General features: G+C 39.1%; 2 protein-coding genes across 2 annotated transcripts in view; one reads left to right on the top strand and one right to left on the bottom strand.

The window, feature by feature from the left end:
* LOC136882002 (HIG1 domain family member 1A, mitochondrial) overlaps positions 1–16,674 on the top strand; it is a 154,865-nt gene that overhangs the window by 23,547 nt on the left and 114,644 nt on the right. The gene's annotated exons all lie outside the window — the stretch shown is intronic.
* LOC136882000 (protein TFG) overlaps positions 7,730–16,674 on the bottom strand; it is a 52,156-nt gene continuing 43,211 nt past the window's right edge. Inside the window, exon 8 of the mRNA XM_067154483.2 lies at positions 7,730–9,369. Within this exon, the coding sequence (XP_067010584.2) occupies positions 9,162–9,369 (208 nt within the window). The 3' untranslated portion in view covers positions 7,730–9,161. The remainder of the gene's footprint in view (positions 9,370–16,674) is intronic.

Here is a 16,674-nt window from a genome sequence, read left to right as displayed (position 1 = left end):
TTATAACTCTAAATGCAAATGGAAAGTCCTACACTTATGTTTAATATTATTTTGAGAGAAAACAAAATGACACCTTTGTGCCCATGTGTACATTATCTCTATACAAAGTAAAAAGCCCAAAATAATATTTCCAAAAATCTGTAGGCAACTTATACTTGTAACTTCTTAGTAGTACACAAGTTGATATTTTAAACCTGGAATGTGGTGACAGCTCAATGTTTTGTAATGGTTGTTTGGGATACCAATTTGTTCAACTATCTGCACCTGGTGCACAAGTTTTTAAAAAATCAATGATTTTCGGGTTGTCAAACACTACTTGGCTCTCAGAGTCTGTGCCAGTTACCTGAAAGCCTGGTGGAGAAAAGTAATCCATCCACCATGAAAATAGTGATAAAACAGCTTTTGAACTCACTGTGCTTTTCTTCTCTCGTTTAGAAGGAGGCTCTGTTTCTTTCTCACATACAATATTTTCGGCACTCCCTGTATCACTCACACTTTCAAAATCGCTTAATAATTCATTAAAATCATCATCTCCATCATCACTTTCCACTGTGGTTAATAACTGAAAGATTCTTTGATCCGAAATAACATCGCTACAAGAGCAACTAGATTGTTATTCCGCCATGTTTGTTTACATCACAGATGAACTCACAGACGTCTACAAAAAGCTCTGTAAGTTACTTCCCGAAGGTATAATCTGATCATTTAGTTCTACATACCGTATTTACACGAATAATCCCCCCACCCTAACTTTAGAAAGGCTGGTTTTGAAAAAAAGCTAACATTGACTCAAATAAAACCTGCACCCCAATTTCGTGCCTCAAATTTTAAAAAAATATGCGGGTATTATTCGCGTAAATAAGGTAACACTTAACAGATGGGAGAACATGTTAGAGATCAAATTGCCACTCGCGAGTGAACCGGGAAATTAAAAAATATTAAAGTTCTTGCACACCGTCTATAGATGGGCGTAGCAGTGCTGGACCGGCCGCGTCAGCTCATCTATAGGCGGGCATAGCACTCACCAGGTTCAGGAACAGACCCAGTATTCGTCTGGTGTGAAAATGGGAAACCACAGAAAACCATCTTCAGGGCTGCCAACAATGGAGTTTGAACCCGCTATCTCCCGAATGCAAGCTCACAGCTGCACGCCGCTAACCGCACGGTCAACTCACTCGGTGTTCTAAGATTCTGAATAAAGAGGTGGATCTTCCTCCCCCCCCCCCCCGGTCTTTGTTAGCGATCATTTGTCAACACGGACTGCAATGAAATTTATTACTCATGTTCTAAGATTCATCGGCCCATGTCACTAACTACACTTACTGCAGCACTGCAGGAAGAATGGCCTGCCAGACCCCTGGAGATATTCCGACTCTTGGTAGATATTCTCCCCTGCAGAGTTCGATCCGTAATAAAGGCCAAAGGTGGGGTAGTCCCCGGATTAATATTCAGTTCTCCTTCCAGCTAGATTTTCCTCCATGCCGAGGAATCGTGATCTCATGACTTAATTTTCAAGTGTAAACTATGGTTCGCCATTCGAAGAAGAACTGAACATTAATAGGTTGAATAGATGGGATAATATGAAAACATAGCAAACCTTGGTTGACAATACTGAGTAGCCTCTTTGAGGCCAAAACGCTTCCCATTCAACACAGAGTATAGTACTGTGATCTCAGCAGATACTGATACCCTGTGAAAGTATTGCAAGTTCGATAATGAGCCCAACATTAACACGTTTAGCTGTCATACTTCTTTTGGCTACTAAGCCTCCATGGTTCAGGTGGCCTCTCACCGCTGGGTTCTGTGGTTCAAATCCCGGTCACTCCATGTGAGATTTGTGCTGGACAAAGCAGAGGCGATACAGATTTTTCTCCGAGTACTCCGGTTTTCCCTGCCATCTTTCATTCCAGCAACACTCTCCAATATCATTTCATTTGTCAGTCATTAATCATTGCCCCAAAGGAATGCGACAGGCTTCAGCAGCCGACACAATTCCTATCCTTGCCGCAAGATGGGGGCTTCAATCATTCCATCCCTGACCTGGTCAACGACTGGAAAACAGATTGTAGGTTTTCATTTTCACTACTTTTGGGTAACACCCCTCCTCAAATGCCATTTTGACAAACATGGTATTTCCTAATTTATTATTTTATCATATACACTGAAAAAAATGGAAATTGCAACACCCAGAAGGAGTGGTGCTACATTGCTGCAATTGAACATGCAGGACGAGTGCTTGGTTGTGATTCGATGATTACATTTTCAGGTCCCTCTGACCGCAAGTTTGGACAACAATCAATACAGGATGTGCCCACCACGAGCTGCAATACACTGATGAATTCGTCGAGGCATGGGATCAATAAGGCCCTGGATCGCTCCCAGAGGAATTGTGGCCCATGCTTGCTGCACTGCACGGGTCAGTTTTTCCCGAGTTGTGGGTAGCTGAGGACGGTTGGCCAGTTGTCGACCCATCATGTCCCACACATGCTCAAGAGGACTGAGGTCCGGGGATCTGGCGGGCCATTCTAAGGTTGTGATGTCGTGGAGAGTTTCTCTGGAGATGCGTGCAGTGTAAACATGGGCATTGTCCCGCTGAAACATCCCATTAGCAATGTTCGCCATCGTAGGGACAACCACTGGATTGAGTACCCTATCAATGTACTGTCGAGCAGTCATAGTGCCCTCAACAAGCACTAATTGTGATTTCACATTAAAGCCAATTCCTCCCCAGACCATAATGCTTGGTGTTGGCCCTGTGTGCCTCTCTACAATAAGATCTGGGCGGCCCCTCTCCCCGGTACGTCAGCGCACACGATTCCGGCGATCGCTGCGGGCAAGACAGAAGCACGATTCATCACTAAAGACGACCCTATGCCATTCGTCGACCCACGTCGATCTTTCTCGACACCAGGCCAGCCTTACACGTCGCTGTTTTGGGGTCAATGGAACACCTTCTGCAGAGACATGGGCTCGTAAGCCAGCTGCACGCAGGCGATTACCAACTGTTTGTTGTGTAACGTGGGGTGCCACAGCTGCTCGAATTTGCGCTGCTGTTGCATGGGGTTCCATCCAGGCCATCCGAATGATGCGGCGATCCTTTCTCTCACAGTTGTCGCGCTGGGTCTGTACCAGGTCTACGAGTGTGGGGACCTTTATTTGACCACTGCTGCCATACACGTTGTACCGTAGATGCCTGTCGGCCAACACGTGCAGCGACATTCCTTAGCGATAATCCAGCCTCACACAGCCCAATTATCCAAGCCCTCTCAAACGGGGACAGTTGTTGATAGCGTGCTCTTCTCTGTCGTCGAGGCATGTTTGACGGGGAACACTTCACTGCACAGACTGCAAGTCAGCTACGCTACACCAGAGTCCGTATACTGGAGTTGATTCCACCGCGTCCAATCACGTGGGGAGACATCTAGCAACAATCCAATGGGTCTGAAACTTTGATCGTTTACATACCTACATGGCATCATTCCATATCTTGAAAATCAACACAAACGACCAATGCCTTCATGGTGTTGCAATTTCCATTTTCTTAAGTGTATTTATATAGCCAATAAACCAACAAGAAAAAATGTTAAAATACAGGGGCTCTCAGCTGCTGTGTCGACCAGTTTGGCACATTTTCTTTTCGTCATTACAAGCATTTAAAATTTGATCTGCCGATACGATCAGCCACTGGGCATCGTTCAACCTTTTGCAAGAGATTTTATTTCTCTTGTGCATCACATTGTTGCCATTTGGCATGAGAACTTCAGGCTTTGATAGTCGTTCATTTTCACTGTGTCAATGCCATGCATACTGGAATGTATGGAGTTTGCATTAATTTATTTATTTATTTATTTTTTGCAAGAAAGTAGTTGGTGAAGAAAAGGAATTTACACGAGTTGAAAGAGGATGGGTAGAGTAGTAAAAGGTTGCTATATAGATTTTTGAGAAGAGAAAAGAATTTATCTACACAATCGAGGTGCAAGGGAGAGAAGGAAAGATAATATCACAGCCAGAGGAGATAAGGAAAAGATGGAAGGATTACTTTGATGACTCCTGAATGTGAGCAGGGATGTAGACGAGATGATAGAGGTCGAGAGTGAGAAGACAGAATCTTGAGAGAGAAATCACATTGGAACAAGTGGAAACTGCTGTTAAACAAATGAAAGTGGGAAAAGCAGCGGGTATGGATGAATTGTGTGTGAAAATTATAAAAGCAGCAAGACCTCTTCATCTACAATGGCTACATAGGCTATTTAGATCTACTTGGAAAGAAAAATCTTTACCAAATGACTGGAGTAAAGGAGAAATAACTGAAAGGGTACTAGAAAACAGAATGAGAATTATTTTTTTACAATTTGCTTTAAGTCGCACCGACACAAACAGGTCTTATAGCGACGATGAGATAGGAGAGTACCAGGAGTGGGAAGAAAACAGCTGTGGCCTTAATTAGGATACAGCCCCAGCATTTGCCTAGTGTGAAAATGTGAAACTACAGAAAACCATCTTCAGGACTGCCGACAGTGGGGTTCGTACACACTATCTACCAGATGTATGCTCGCAGCTGCTTGCCCCCTAACCGCATGGCCAACTCGCCTGGTAATGTGAAGAAAGGTGGAATGACAAAAACAAGAAGTTCAAAATGGAAGATCAATTTTAGACCCAACGTTCAGTATGAGAAAGTTAATGGAAAAACACTGGGAATATGACGATACATTCCTTGATTTAGAAAACAAATGTTAGAACATGTGGAAGCAATTTACAAAAATTACTGCATCAGCGTCTAGACAGTTGGGGAGAACAGAGTGATTTTGGTTCCGAAACTAGACTAGGATAAGAAAGTGTGCTGTTACCAATGTTATGGACACAATGGCGCAATGGTGAAATATAGGGACAGGTAACTGAAGGTAATCTGGTGTAGGGAGCAAACAGAGAGGAAGTACAAGGGCAACTCGACATAATGAACAAGATTATTTAAAATGATGGAATGAAAATCAATGTGGAAAAGAATAAGTCAATGGTGGTGACTAGAAGAGAAAGGGAAGGCAATTACAAAAGTTTAAGGCACAAAAACCCTTGAAATTGGGGAGAGCTTCAAATATTTAGGAAGCTAACTGATGTAGGATGCAGGGCTGGATATGGAGATCAGCAAAAGGATCCATCAGGGAAATGCATTCTATCAGAGTGTGAGAAACCTGGTGTGGAGAAAGTATCAATTAAGTGTAAAGAGGTGATGTATCAGATGTATTACTGCCCAATACTGACATATACAGTAGAGACCCAGACACTAACAAAAAGATGGGAGAATAAAATCCATGACAGTGAAATTAAATTTTTAATAAGTATGATAGGAAAGACTAAGAAAAACAGAGTAAGAAATGTGGACGTTAGGAAGGAAATCGGAGTGGAAAAGCTTTGACAGAATGGAGAGGGATAAACTTCGATGGTTTGGAAGCAGGGAAGGAAGCAGATGATGGAAACCCAGATAGGAGAAGGGAGGGCAAGGAGACGACCCAGACTAAGATGGTTGAAATTATCAAGAATAGTACAGTTAGGAGAAACCTAGATTGGAACATATTTAAAGCAGAACAATGGTGGTTAGATAGAGGAAGATGGAAAGGTGCCATAAACATCCCAACTTGGCAGGAGATGGATGAGGGAAATGGATGACGATGATAAATTTAGTTAATTTTTCATCTTCGAATGCATACAAATCCTACTGGTATGGTTTTCGACTGTCAAATTTGTTCCAATTCTCGATATAACCTTTGTCATTATTTACGCCAATCCAACTGGGCCAATAAACATCACAAATTGCTTCATTTTGCAGGTATTCTACGCTGTGAAGACTAACTAATTAGGCGACACTATTATGTAACTGGCTTATTGCGAGTTTCTCAAAACACCGCGGTTCCTCATCATTTCCACACTAAAATGTGTTCAGTTGGTATAGGAGATCTATTTGTAATTTTCTAGCAACCATCTGTTGCCGGCCCACTAAGACTAGCGTAGTTAGTCATGAATACATATGCTGCCAGTCTGATCGGACCCCTATGACAGTTAATATGTTAATATTAACAAAAGTATAACTTCTTTACAAGTTATTTGAGGTGAACAGTTTAGCTGACTCACCTGTACATCAGCAATTTTGAATCAAAAATGAAGGATAGGAAACAAGGATACCAACAGTGCAGGGCACTCGTGACATAAAAGGGTTAATATAACAAAGGCCGTTCCTTTATTAGTGCAACAATGCTGTATGCTCACCAGGAAATGAAACGAGTGTCTCTCGCATATACCCATGTTAAGGTGGTACCCAACCTAGTTCAGAGTACATAGACTAGTCCATCTAACGCTCCGCGCCTGCACTGTGCCTGTAAGAAAACTGTTAGTATCAGAGATGTTCTAAAACAGGGACAATGCAGCTAGATTGAAATTGGCAGGAAGGTTCTTCATAGAGGCATGCTGGGATTTGGCGTTGCCTTACAGAGCAGTGGCTACGTGCAACAAAGCCTTCAATGATGGGCAATAGCGTGTGGCTGAGATTCCCCAACTGGGTTGCCCTGGTATTAGTGACAACTATGCGTAGCTTGCTGATGGGTTGCTGAGAACGGATACAACCCAGAAAATTATGAAGTTTATAGTTTATAATGATTCACAAGTTAGCCCAAGAGGCACACAGAGCCCCTAAGACTGTGCTTCATATCCTGACAGAGAGCCTTGGGATGAGATAAACTGCAACGTGATGGGTTTTGCACCATGGAATCGCAGAAATGGGAACATTAAATTGCTGTACAAAACCCACCTGGCACAACACTGAGTGCAAAGATGATGTTTTCCTATGCCTTATCATAACGATGGAAGACACATGTGCCTGATCATATGAGTCCAAATTGAAAAGTAAATTGAACAAATGCCATTATTATGCGTCCCTACAAAAAGTCAAAATGACCTGCCATTGTGCTTGTCGTATTCTCTCTCTGGAAACTGATGGTGTTATCTTAAATCATATCATAACCGAAAGACAGACCGTGAGTGCACAGTATTACTGTTCATTTTTGGAACATCACCTGTGACCAGCAGCGCACAAGCAATGGTTAATTTTTATGTTCAATCGCCCGGCTCCATGGCTAAATGGTTAGTGTGCTGGCCTTTGGTCACAGGGGTCCCGGGTTCGATTCCTGGCAAGGTCAGGAATTTTAACCATCATTGGTTAATTTCCCTGGCACGGAGGCTGGGTGTATATGTTGTCTTCATCATCATTTCATCCTCATCACAACGTGCAGGTCGCCTACGGGGTTAAATCAAAAGACCTGGCAAGCCGAACCCATCCTGGGATCACCCGCCACTGAAAGCCATACGCTATTTTATACGTTCAATCAGGATCGGAACTGCTCCACCATCTCCCATATTTCGCAGACATATGCCCTTGCGATTCTGATTTGATACCAAAGATGAAGGAACCACACTGTGGCATCTGCTTTTGAACTGTTCCAGAAGTTCTGCAGGCATCAAACTGCTCCCTTCGACCATCCAGAGAAAGCACATTGCTACAGAGATACTAACGGCTTCCACATCGCTGACAACGGGTCCTATCCTACGCTGGGCACTACGATAGGGAACAGAATATGTTTCATCGAGATACGTCTTTTGTATCGGATGTAATTGTTAACAGTTGCTATTAATAAAGAAACAGCCCTTGTATTCATAAGAAACAAGACTTTTCAGCTGGTAATTTCCCTTTTGTAACAGTGTATGTTTGGAACCTTGAGACTATACAGCAATAATTCAATTTCTCTCCATTATCTACAACACAAAGATTAAAATTCGCATTATAACATTACCAAGAACAGTTTTAGTTACAGAACTGAAACTTCTGTGCTTTTCAGCCCAATGTAATTGTTTAAATAACATTTGAGACTGAATCACAAGGCCTACTCAAGATACAACTGAACTTTGAAAATACCATAGAAAAACGAAGTCTTCGTGGTTTCCTGGAAGTAGTACTTATAGTGGTATCCTTCCTAAGTAAGTAGTCATTTGCATCTCATTTCTGAAATAATTAGTTAGCGATCAGTAACAGTTTGAAAGTATCTGTTGCGATTATCGAGATGTCTGAACACTATGAGCTGCCTACCATCATTCGCTTCTGCTTAAAACTAAGAAAGACATTTACTGAGACATACATACCAAGAGATTAAGACGAAAATACAATCAGCACTGCGGTGCTGAAGAAATTCACCACGATCAAAGAAAGTAAGGCAGGTTAGGTTGACGGCAAAAGTGTTGATACTTTTTGATATCACTAGTGTTCTGCACGATGAATTCCTACCAGAAGATCAAATGATGAACCATTTGTATTACATCAGAGTCTTGAGATATTTGAGAGAAAACGTCAAGAGAAACAAACCAGACTTGTGGATAAACAGCTCCAGGATCCTCCATCCTGACAATGCACAAACTCTGGCATTGCTTGTTGATTCATGAATTTTTTATGATGAGCCTAATCACTTGACCTAGTCCCAGCAGACTCTTTTCTATTCCCCAAAGTGAAATTCACCCTGAAATGATTACTGTTTCTGTCAATACTTCCACATAAGAGCCCCTTCAGATTTTTTTTTTGTCAAAAACAAAATTTATTAATTGTAATTTCAATCAACTGAAGAAACTGCAGGCAGAACTGAGTATGATCCCTCATCAGGAATAACTGGGAACAGCATTGGGAGCACTGTATTAGAAGTACTTCAAAGGATTCAAAGCTCACTAGGCTGCAGGTAAGCCCCTTCAGGAAACATTTCCAAAGTTCAGTAACTTTTTTGAAAAGGCCTTGCATTTACTCCTGCACGCATTTGACTCATAGGCAACAAACATGATAAAATATATAACTTATGTACACTGAAGCATTTGGCACCAGTTTCAATTGGAGCCAATCTGTGAAAATTCTACAGAAATGCACGATAACTATTTGTTAAAATATAGTCTTGAATTCAGAGAAATATAATATAATCATTCTCATTTTACTATAAAATTGAAGAGATAAAGAATAGGCAGCTCTTAGCTCACTCCAGCTTCTTACACTGATGAGCATACATGTTATGATGTGGACTTAAGTTCTTGCCATTTCGTATGTAAGACACGTCTTGCCGAGCGAGCAGTTGGCACACTATCTACTGATAGGCAGGCTGAGTCGGAGGTCGGTTAAAACCCGACCCTTTGCTGCTGTAAGGATTGCCACTTGGCTGCTGAGGCATGCCTGGATATGCATAGGCACCCTGAGGTACGCTAAAGTCTTGAGGGTACGTCTGTGGAACTTGAGCCTGTTGTGAGGGGGTTGGAGGACGATACCCAGCTGCGCCTTGCGGTCCCGGTGAGTATCTACAACAATGATGACAACCATTTATGGATATTTGCCATTAAGAAAAGAATCGACCTTATAAACACAGATTTTACACAAGGGCTGAAAATTTCTCCAGTATCCAAGTGTAACTAAGACAGAAAGGAACACAGTATCAAAGGTAATATCTGTACCTGGGAGCTAAATCAACTTAAGTCACATTTTATTAAACTTAGAGCTGTATAAATTTAAGTCCACAGTCATTTTACTTTTATGGCCATAAAATAATAATTAACCATTTTAAGTGTAAATTATATTAGTGAAAGTTTAGCGATCAAAATTACACAAAATATATCAAGAATAATGATGAACATTTATTGCCTAAGCCATAATGCAGCAAAAATACTCTTCAACTGACATTTCTCCTCTTTCCTGTAAAACGGCTAAAATGTGACTTATGTTGGTTTCGCTCCCAGGTACAGATCTGTACATGTATTTAGTTTCTCTCTTCTTTAACATAAATAATAATAATAATAATAATAATAATAATAATAATAATAATAATAATAATAACGTAAACCGGGGTTACTTTGTGACTGCAGGGGTTGCTTTGTGACAGGTGCGCACCAAATAATAATTTCATATTTCACGGGATATGCATCGATGGTCTGACAATGAACACTATGTTTTCACTCCTCAATAATGCTGCTACCTGAGTGTACAATGATAATGTCCTAAGTGTTGGATTGTTGGCAACAGAGAGCCTTTTGGTGTAGTGTACTGAGCACGTGATTTTGTGAATAGCGGGAAACTTTTGTCGGCGACAGAAAACGTTAATGAGGTAAACACATCAAAGTTAGTGGAAATCTTAATTTCATGTTTCCTGATAAAAATGCACGATTCTCATGACGCTTTGAGCTTTCTTTCAATTATTTATGTTAAAATAAAAAAAGAGGAGAAGTGACAACAATGACTCTGCCACAAAGTAACCCCAGTGTTCTAAAATTGCCTTTTTTAGTAATGTGGAGTGTGAAAACGATGTTCCACTGTACTGAAGCAAGAATGCCCATCTCTTGTTAAGATCTATTTGAGAACTAGTTGAAAATGGTCTGAATAATCTACGTTCTTGATGCAGGAAATGTAGTATTTGCCCTCTAAGCCAGGAAGAAGTGCTGAAGCACATGTTTAACAGGGCAATGGATGTAGAAGGTGATGCTGTGAAACAAGCTGTAAGTAAGTTTCATTGAGCACCTGAATCTCAATGGGGGTAAGGGAACAAATAATGGGTGAAGAAAGGGAAGATGTATAGATGTGCCACCTGGAAGAGGTATGACAGCTTCAGATTTTGACACTGTAGATGAGATTCCTAGCTGTAGTGGCACCGACGGGAACTGTCCCTCAAAGAACATTAAAGACACCCGAAACGAGAATTCAAGTAAAAATGACAATGATGACATCTGTACCGAGTCAAAAGACAACTCACTGCGTGAAGAAGAATTTAATTCTGACTCTGAAGAACTTCTTATTCGTGAAAATCGTATCTTGGAATCCGATGATAAGATTGTTAGGACACTATTTAATTTATTTTCCGGGTTGAACCGTGTTGTACTTATACGCATATCACGTACAGTTTGCCGATGTTTCGAATACATTGCAGTATTCTTTGTCAAGGCGACTGAAATACCCCTACTCGATCCGAGGTAATCAGTCTCCCAGGCAGAAATTACACTACTAGAGTGGCCTTGATCTTGGCCTTTTATATCCTAGCCTATCTGGCTGACGTAAGCCCTGGCTGTCTCGCGAGGCTTCTGGAAAGTTTATGTCACAGCCAGGTAGTGGGGGCTTGCCCGCACTGTTATGTAATGGGGTTGCGGCCCGTGTGTTTATGTTGTGGTCTGTATGTCTTAAACTATGAATGATGGGCATCCAAGAATTACTGATTTTGTATCCTTCTTCTAAATTTATGTTATTCGGATGTTTCTTGATTTCGATAGCCTCGCGGATTTTCCTTTCCAGGTTCCAAGATCCTAGCAGCTTCCCATATAACTAACATTTCCACTACAATTAACCTATCTAACACAACCTTCTCTAATCAAGAGATGAATCTATTAGATAAGGGCATTAACCCTTACCCCTCGAATTAAAGTTCTCTGTGTTGCCTCTACTTCTCGTATTTTAAATGTACATTTTTATCTTATATGACCTGCATTAATCTTTCACGATTTGGGAGATAGCACTTGGTTTTAAATGATGTAGTTAGGCTATGCACGTTTACAGCAAGCTATACGGGAGCAAATAAAAGCAATATGTGGAATTAAAGACGAATTATTTTGCATTATTATTATTATTATTATTATTACCGTTATCGCATACCGATTGGTTTCTTTAATAATTTAGTGTACAAATTATCGCTAAAAAGCAATTGAAAAACTCTTATTCAGTCTCTGTTTTCATACCTCGCGGTAGTGTGTAGGCTGAAACCACTGTAAACGGCAATTTCTTGAAATCTGAATCTGTTGATTTATAATTGTGCCAGCCGTCAGCTTCAGGTACATGTTGGGTTACGGTACACAAACCGACCATCGTCTGTTCACTTTTAGGCATCGTGAAATGCTATTAGATATATTCATTAGGAGCAGAGGTGCGAAAATACTGAGGTTTTGTGTGTTGCCTGACATATACAACATATATATGACTAGAAGAGCACATGGCGGCCATGTTTGTTTACTATGTGCGTGATTTGACAGCTGACGGCTACACTGCCATCTAAATAATGGATTTTTGACTGATTGTCGAATAGTATCTGGATTCTACAAAGTTCCACGCGGAACCAAAATATGGCAGTACAGTATAACATCGTGTATTTTGTCGGCTAAGAGACGGCAGACGAGCAGTGGGCGATAAAATGCCGTGTCGGGTCTCCCCCGACATGCGACCGGAACGGGAATATCGTAATGTCGGGCCTCACCCGACAGACGAGTGGTAAAGGTTAATAGTGCTAGTAATATTAGTTTTCAAGATAAAACATTGAGCTAACAGACTACTACACGATACATGTTTGGATATCAAAGATATGTACTCCAACATTCCTATTGTAGATACTATAAAAATAGTAAGAAAAATTTAATGCAACACAGCATATTAAGTAAGGTGGAAATTGAAGAACTTTTAACATTACTAGAATTTACTTTGGAAAATAACTATTTTGTTTTTGACAACAAAATTTGCAAACAGTGTAAAGGCCTAGCTATGGGTTTGCCGGCTTCAGGTATTTTAGCAAACATATTCATGGATTACAAGTATGTTTATGGCTGAGATTTGTAGACGATACCTTCATAATTTTCGACAAAAATGTCACTAATAGTGACGAGATCTTGGAGTCCCTAAACAAAATTGACCCCAATGTTAAGTTTACTAAAGAGGATGAGGTTAGAAACTCATTAAACTTTTTGGACTTAACTATTACACGCGGACATAATACCTTCGATTTTCGAATATACAGGAAACCTACGCACTCTCCCTTAACTATTATGAATTCATCCCTACACCCCAAGTCCCAAAAACAAGCCTCTTTCTATAATTTAATTTATATAGCTTTAAAAATTCCTCTTTCTCCCAACAATTTAAAAATTGAACTGAAGTACATAAGGAATCTTGCTCAACTCAACGGGTTTAAAATAGATATGGTCAACCGTTTGATTAATAAAATCAAAATTAAATTGTCCACTAACCTCATCCCAGAAAAACCTAAAAAAAACTAGTTTCGCCACATTTACATATAACAACCCAGCCGTCCATCAGATCGCAAATACTTTAAAGAAGCACAATATCAATATAGCCTTCAGGACAGTTAACACTAATCGAAACATATTTTTTAACCACAACAAGGTCAATCACAATAGCAACCATTATTCAAGGTCTGGCATATATAAACTAACATGTACACAATGTGGTTTTTCTTATATCGGACAGACTGGCCGCAGCTTTAACATGAGATATCTGGAACATTATAACGCTCAAAAACACAATAAATACTCAGCGATGAGCCAACATGAGAGAAACGGGCCATCACTTTACATCCATAGAGAAAGATCTTACCATCATTAGAAGCATAGGTAAAGGGAAATTAATGAATGAACTGGAAAACCTACACATCTTTTTAGACCAAACCTACAATAAAAATGAAAATCTCAATGACGTCAATGAAATTAAAAATCCTTCGTACGAATTAACACCTAGATTAATTAATATCGTGAATTCAGATCAAAACAAAATCCCTCAATTATTTAAATCTCCACACTCAAATGCTTCATCCATCATGCCAAAAGTTAAACCCGCCCATATTGCTTCTAGAAACTCCCCTCCAGCAACAGCACACACGCCCATAGACCAGCCTACCCCCACTCTCCCTCCATGCCCCGCCCCTCCATTACCGCACCAGTACAACACCAGGAGTAGAAATGGTGACAAGACAGGCGCTGCCGGAACAGACAGATCCATCTAGTATTAACTGAACAAGTAAGTCATTTTACAGTTAAGAGGTGTTAATTTAATACACTTTATCACAACGCGTGCTCAAAAATTTTTTAATTCAAAATTATTTTTCTACTTCATTAAAGATATTCTTAAGATCCCTCCCAAAGACCAAGCAACACATCAACGGGAACAATTTTCACACAAGACTGTATCAAGTGTCTAGGATGTTTCTTCCCAAATAAGCAGCAGCCTAAAACTATGAAACAGCTAAATATTGTACCCTTGTCAATTCCTTGACGTTACATGAGACCCAAAGTCAAGACGCTAACAGTTTCATTCACAACGTTTTTGACCAGTCTACCTACAACAATCGGCTTTTGAATCTCCACTTGTGCACGACAACACATTTAAATATTAGTTACGTCAAGAACATGAAAATGAAAATCGTGGGTCAAACAAGCTCCAGTTTTAATATCACCCCTTCTCAAGAAAAAAGAAGATCCGTTTCATTTTATTTTTAGTTTTGAACATTTTAAGTTAACCAGAATAGAACTGCCAAGTTAAAAACACATTTAATTTAAATTTATATTTTCAATCTTGACCAACCTACAATCAGTTCAAATCTCCACTTATTGTTGACGACACATCCTGTCACCAGACACGATACGTCAAGAACTTAATATGATATAGGGGTCACATAAACCCCGATATGCAATCCTCTTCACCGAAAAGAAGATCCATTTTAGTTTTGGACATTTTCCATATTAGATAGATTAGGACCAAAAAACTTTACTGTATTGACTTATGTTTGTATATATTGTATATAATGTATATGTTGTATATAGTGTATATATTGGTATGTTTATATTGGTTAAAAAGGTCCCAAACCTTGACCTAAAGGTTGTTTACAGGCTGAAGATGCCCAAAATAATGGGTGAAACATGTACCTGACCAAATAAGTCTACATAAAATCATGTAGATAATAACCACATTAAACGTGGAAAGTATTGAATAGGTGGTTTTTTATTAAATTATCCTTGATATCTATGCCTATATTCATGGATTACATGGAATATGATAAAACAGGGGATAAAATAGATGGATTGATTACACGGTTGAGATATTTCAATGATATATTTGTTATTATCAATGAACAGAAGGTTAAACCTGATGGTATATTAGAGTATTTAAATACTTTGGATAAACAAGTGCATTTTACGATGGAATCTGAAAATGATAGGACTTTAAATTATTTAGATTTAACAATTACTAGAAATTCTGGTCATTTCGATTTTCAAATTTTCAGAAAAGCTACTCAAACAGATACTATTATCAGAAACGACTCCAATCATCTGGGTCAACATAAAAAGGCAACATTTCACAGTTTAATTAAATAGAGCTATGAACATAGCTATGTCTAAGAAGAATTATAATAGAGAGATAAATATAATCCATCAAATCACTCGTAGCAACGGATATTCCAAAAGATTTATTAATAGAATGATAAATAAAGTGAAAAATGAATGAAAAACAACTTTAATTAAAGAGCAAAAGGAGAAAAAGATATCTGCAGTTCTAAATTTTCAAACTAAGCACTCTTATCAACTGGCTAAAATTTTCAGGAAAAAGAACTTCAATGTCGCATACAAAACGGATAATACTAATAAGATAATTTTCAATTCAGATAAGATAGAGAATAAATGTATATTTAATAAATCACGAATTTACAAATTAACATGCCAAACATATAAACAACGATACATAGGACAGTCTGGAAGAAGTTTGGCTATAATGTACAAAGAACATGTTAATGCAGTCAAACATAAAAGATATTCAGCAATGGGAGAACATATGGTTGAAAAGAATCATAAATTCACAGACATTTCTAACAACATGAAATTATTGCATTCGGCCAAAAAGGGAAAATGAATTACTGTTTTGGAAAGTTTGAAAATTTATCTTACACACAAAAAATAATTCTGAATCAAGTTTAAACGAGAGAAGTGCGGAAGATAACCCACTATATAGACTAGCATATGATCGTTTAAGGAACAAAAAGAAGAAAAACTTGGAGATCGTAAATTTATATAGTATTCTCATTCAGTACAACAAGATTTTACGTATTGATCATTTTTATAATATTTCATAAGTTTTCTTTACTCATTGATATGGTATATTAGGACAATACTTTTTTTTTTTTTTTTTTTGCTAGTTGCTTTACGTCGCACCGACACAAACAGGTCTTGTGGCGAAGATGACAATACTTCTTTGAATTGTAAAAACAAAAGATTGTGTTATGGTTTTTATTCTTTAAACCGACCACTGATGAAGGAAATGGTTGAATGCCTGAAACATGTTTGGTTGAATAAATATTTTTCTTTCATTAATAAGTGTATTGACAAGGCTGATTCAAATATATTTTAAATATTTCTGCATTCATGTGATAGCAATGCGGAAGAAAAACAATTACCTCTTATCTCAAATTGGCAATGCAGATCAAACCCCAATAAACTTCGACATGCAATGCAACACTACCATCAACAAGAAGGGAGAATCTAGTCTGCCTGTATGTACAACTGGGTGTGAAAAATAGCGTTGCACTGTCATGCTAGCAATAGTGGCAGATGGAAGAAAATTACTACCGTACGTTATTTTCAAAAGAAAAACAGTGCCTAAAGCAAAGTTTCCTAAAAGCATTCATGTACGGGTTCAAGAGAAAAGATGGATGGATACAGCTCTTGCCGAAAACTGGATCCGTAAAGTGTGAAGAGCAACAGCCAGGGGCACTGCTTCGACAAGTAGCAATGCTAGTGTGGGACAGTTTCCACGAACACTTGGTGGAAGACACAAAAAAATTTCTTCAGGAAATG

Source organism: Anabrus simplex, chromosome 10, assembly GCF_040414725.1.
Source record: "Anabrus simplex isolate iqAnaSimp1 chromosome 10, ASM4041472v1, whole genome shotgun sequence".
Classification (NCBI taxonomy): domain Eukaryota; kingdom Metazoa; phylum Arthropoda; class Insecta; order Orthoptera; family Tettigoniidae; genus Anabrus; species Anabrus simplex.
This window is presented reverse-complemented; position numbering and strand designations above follow the sequence as displayed.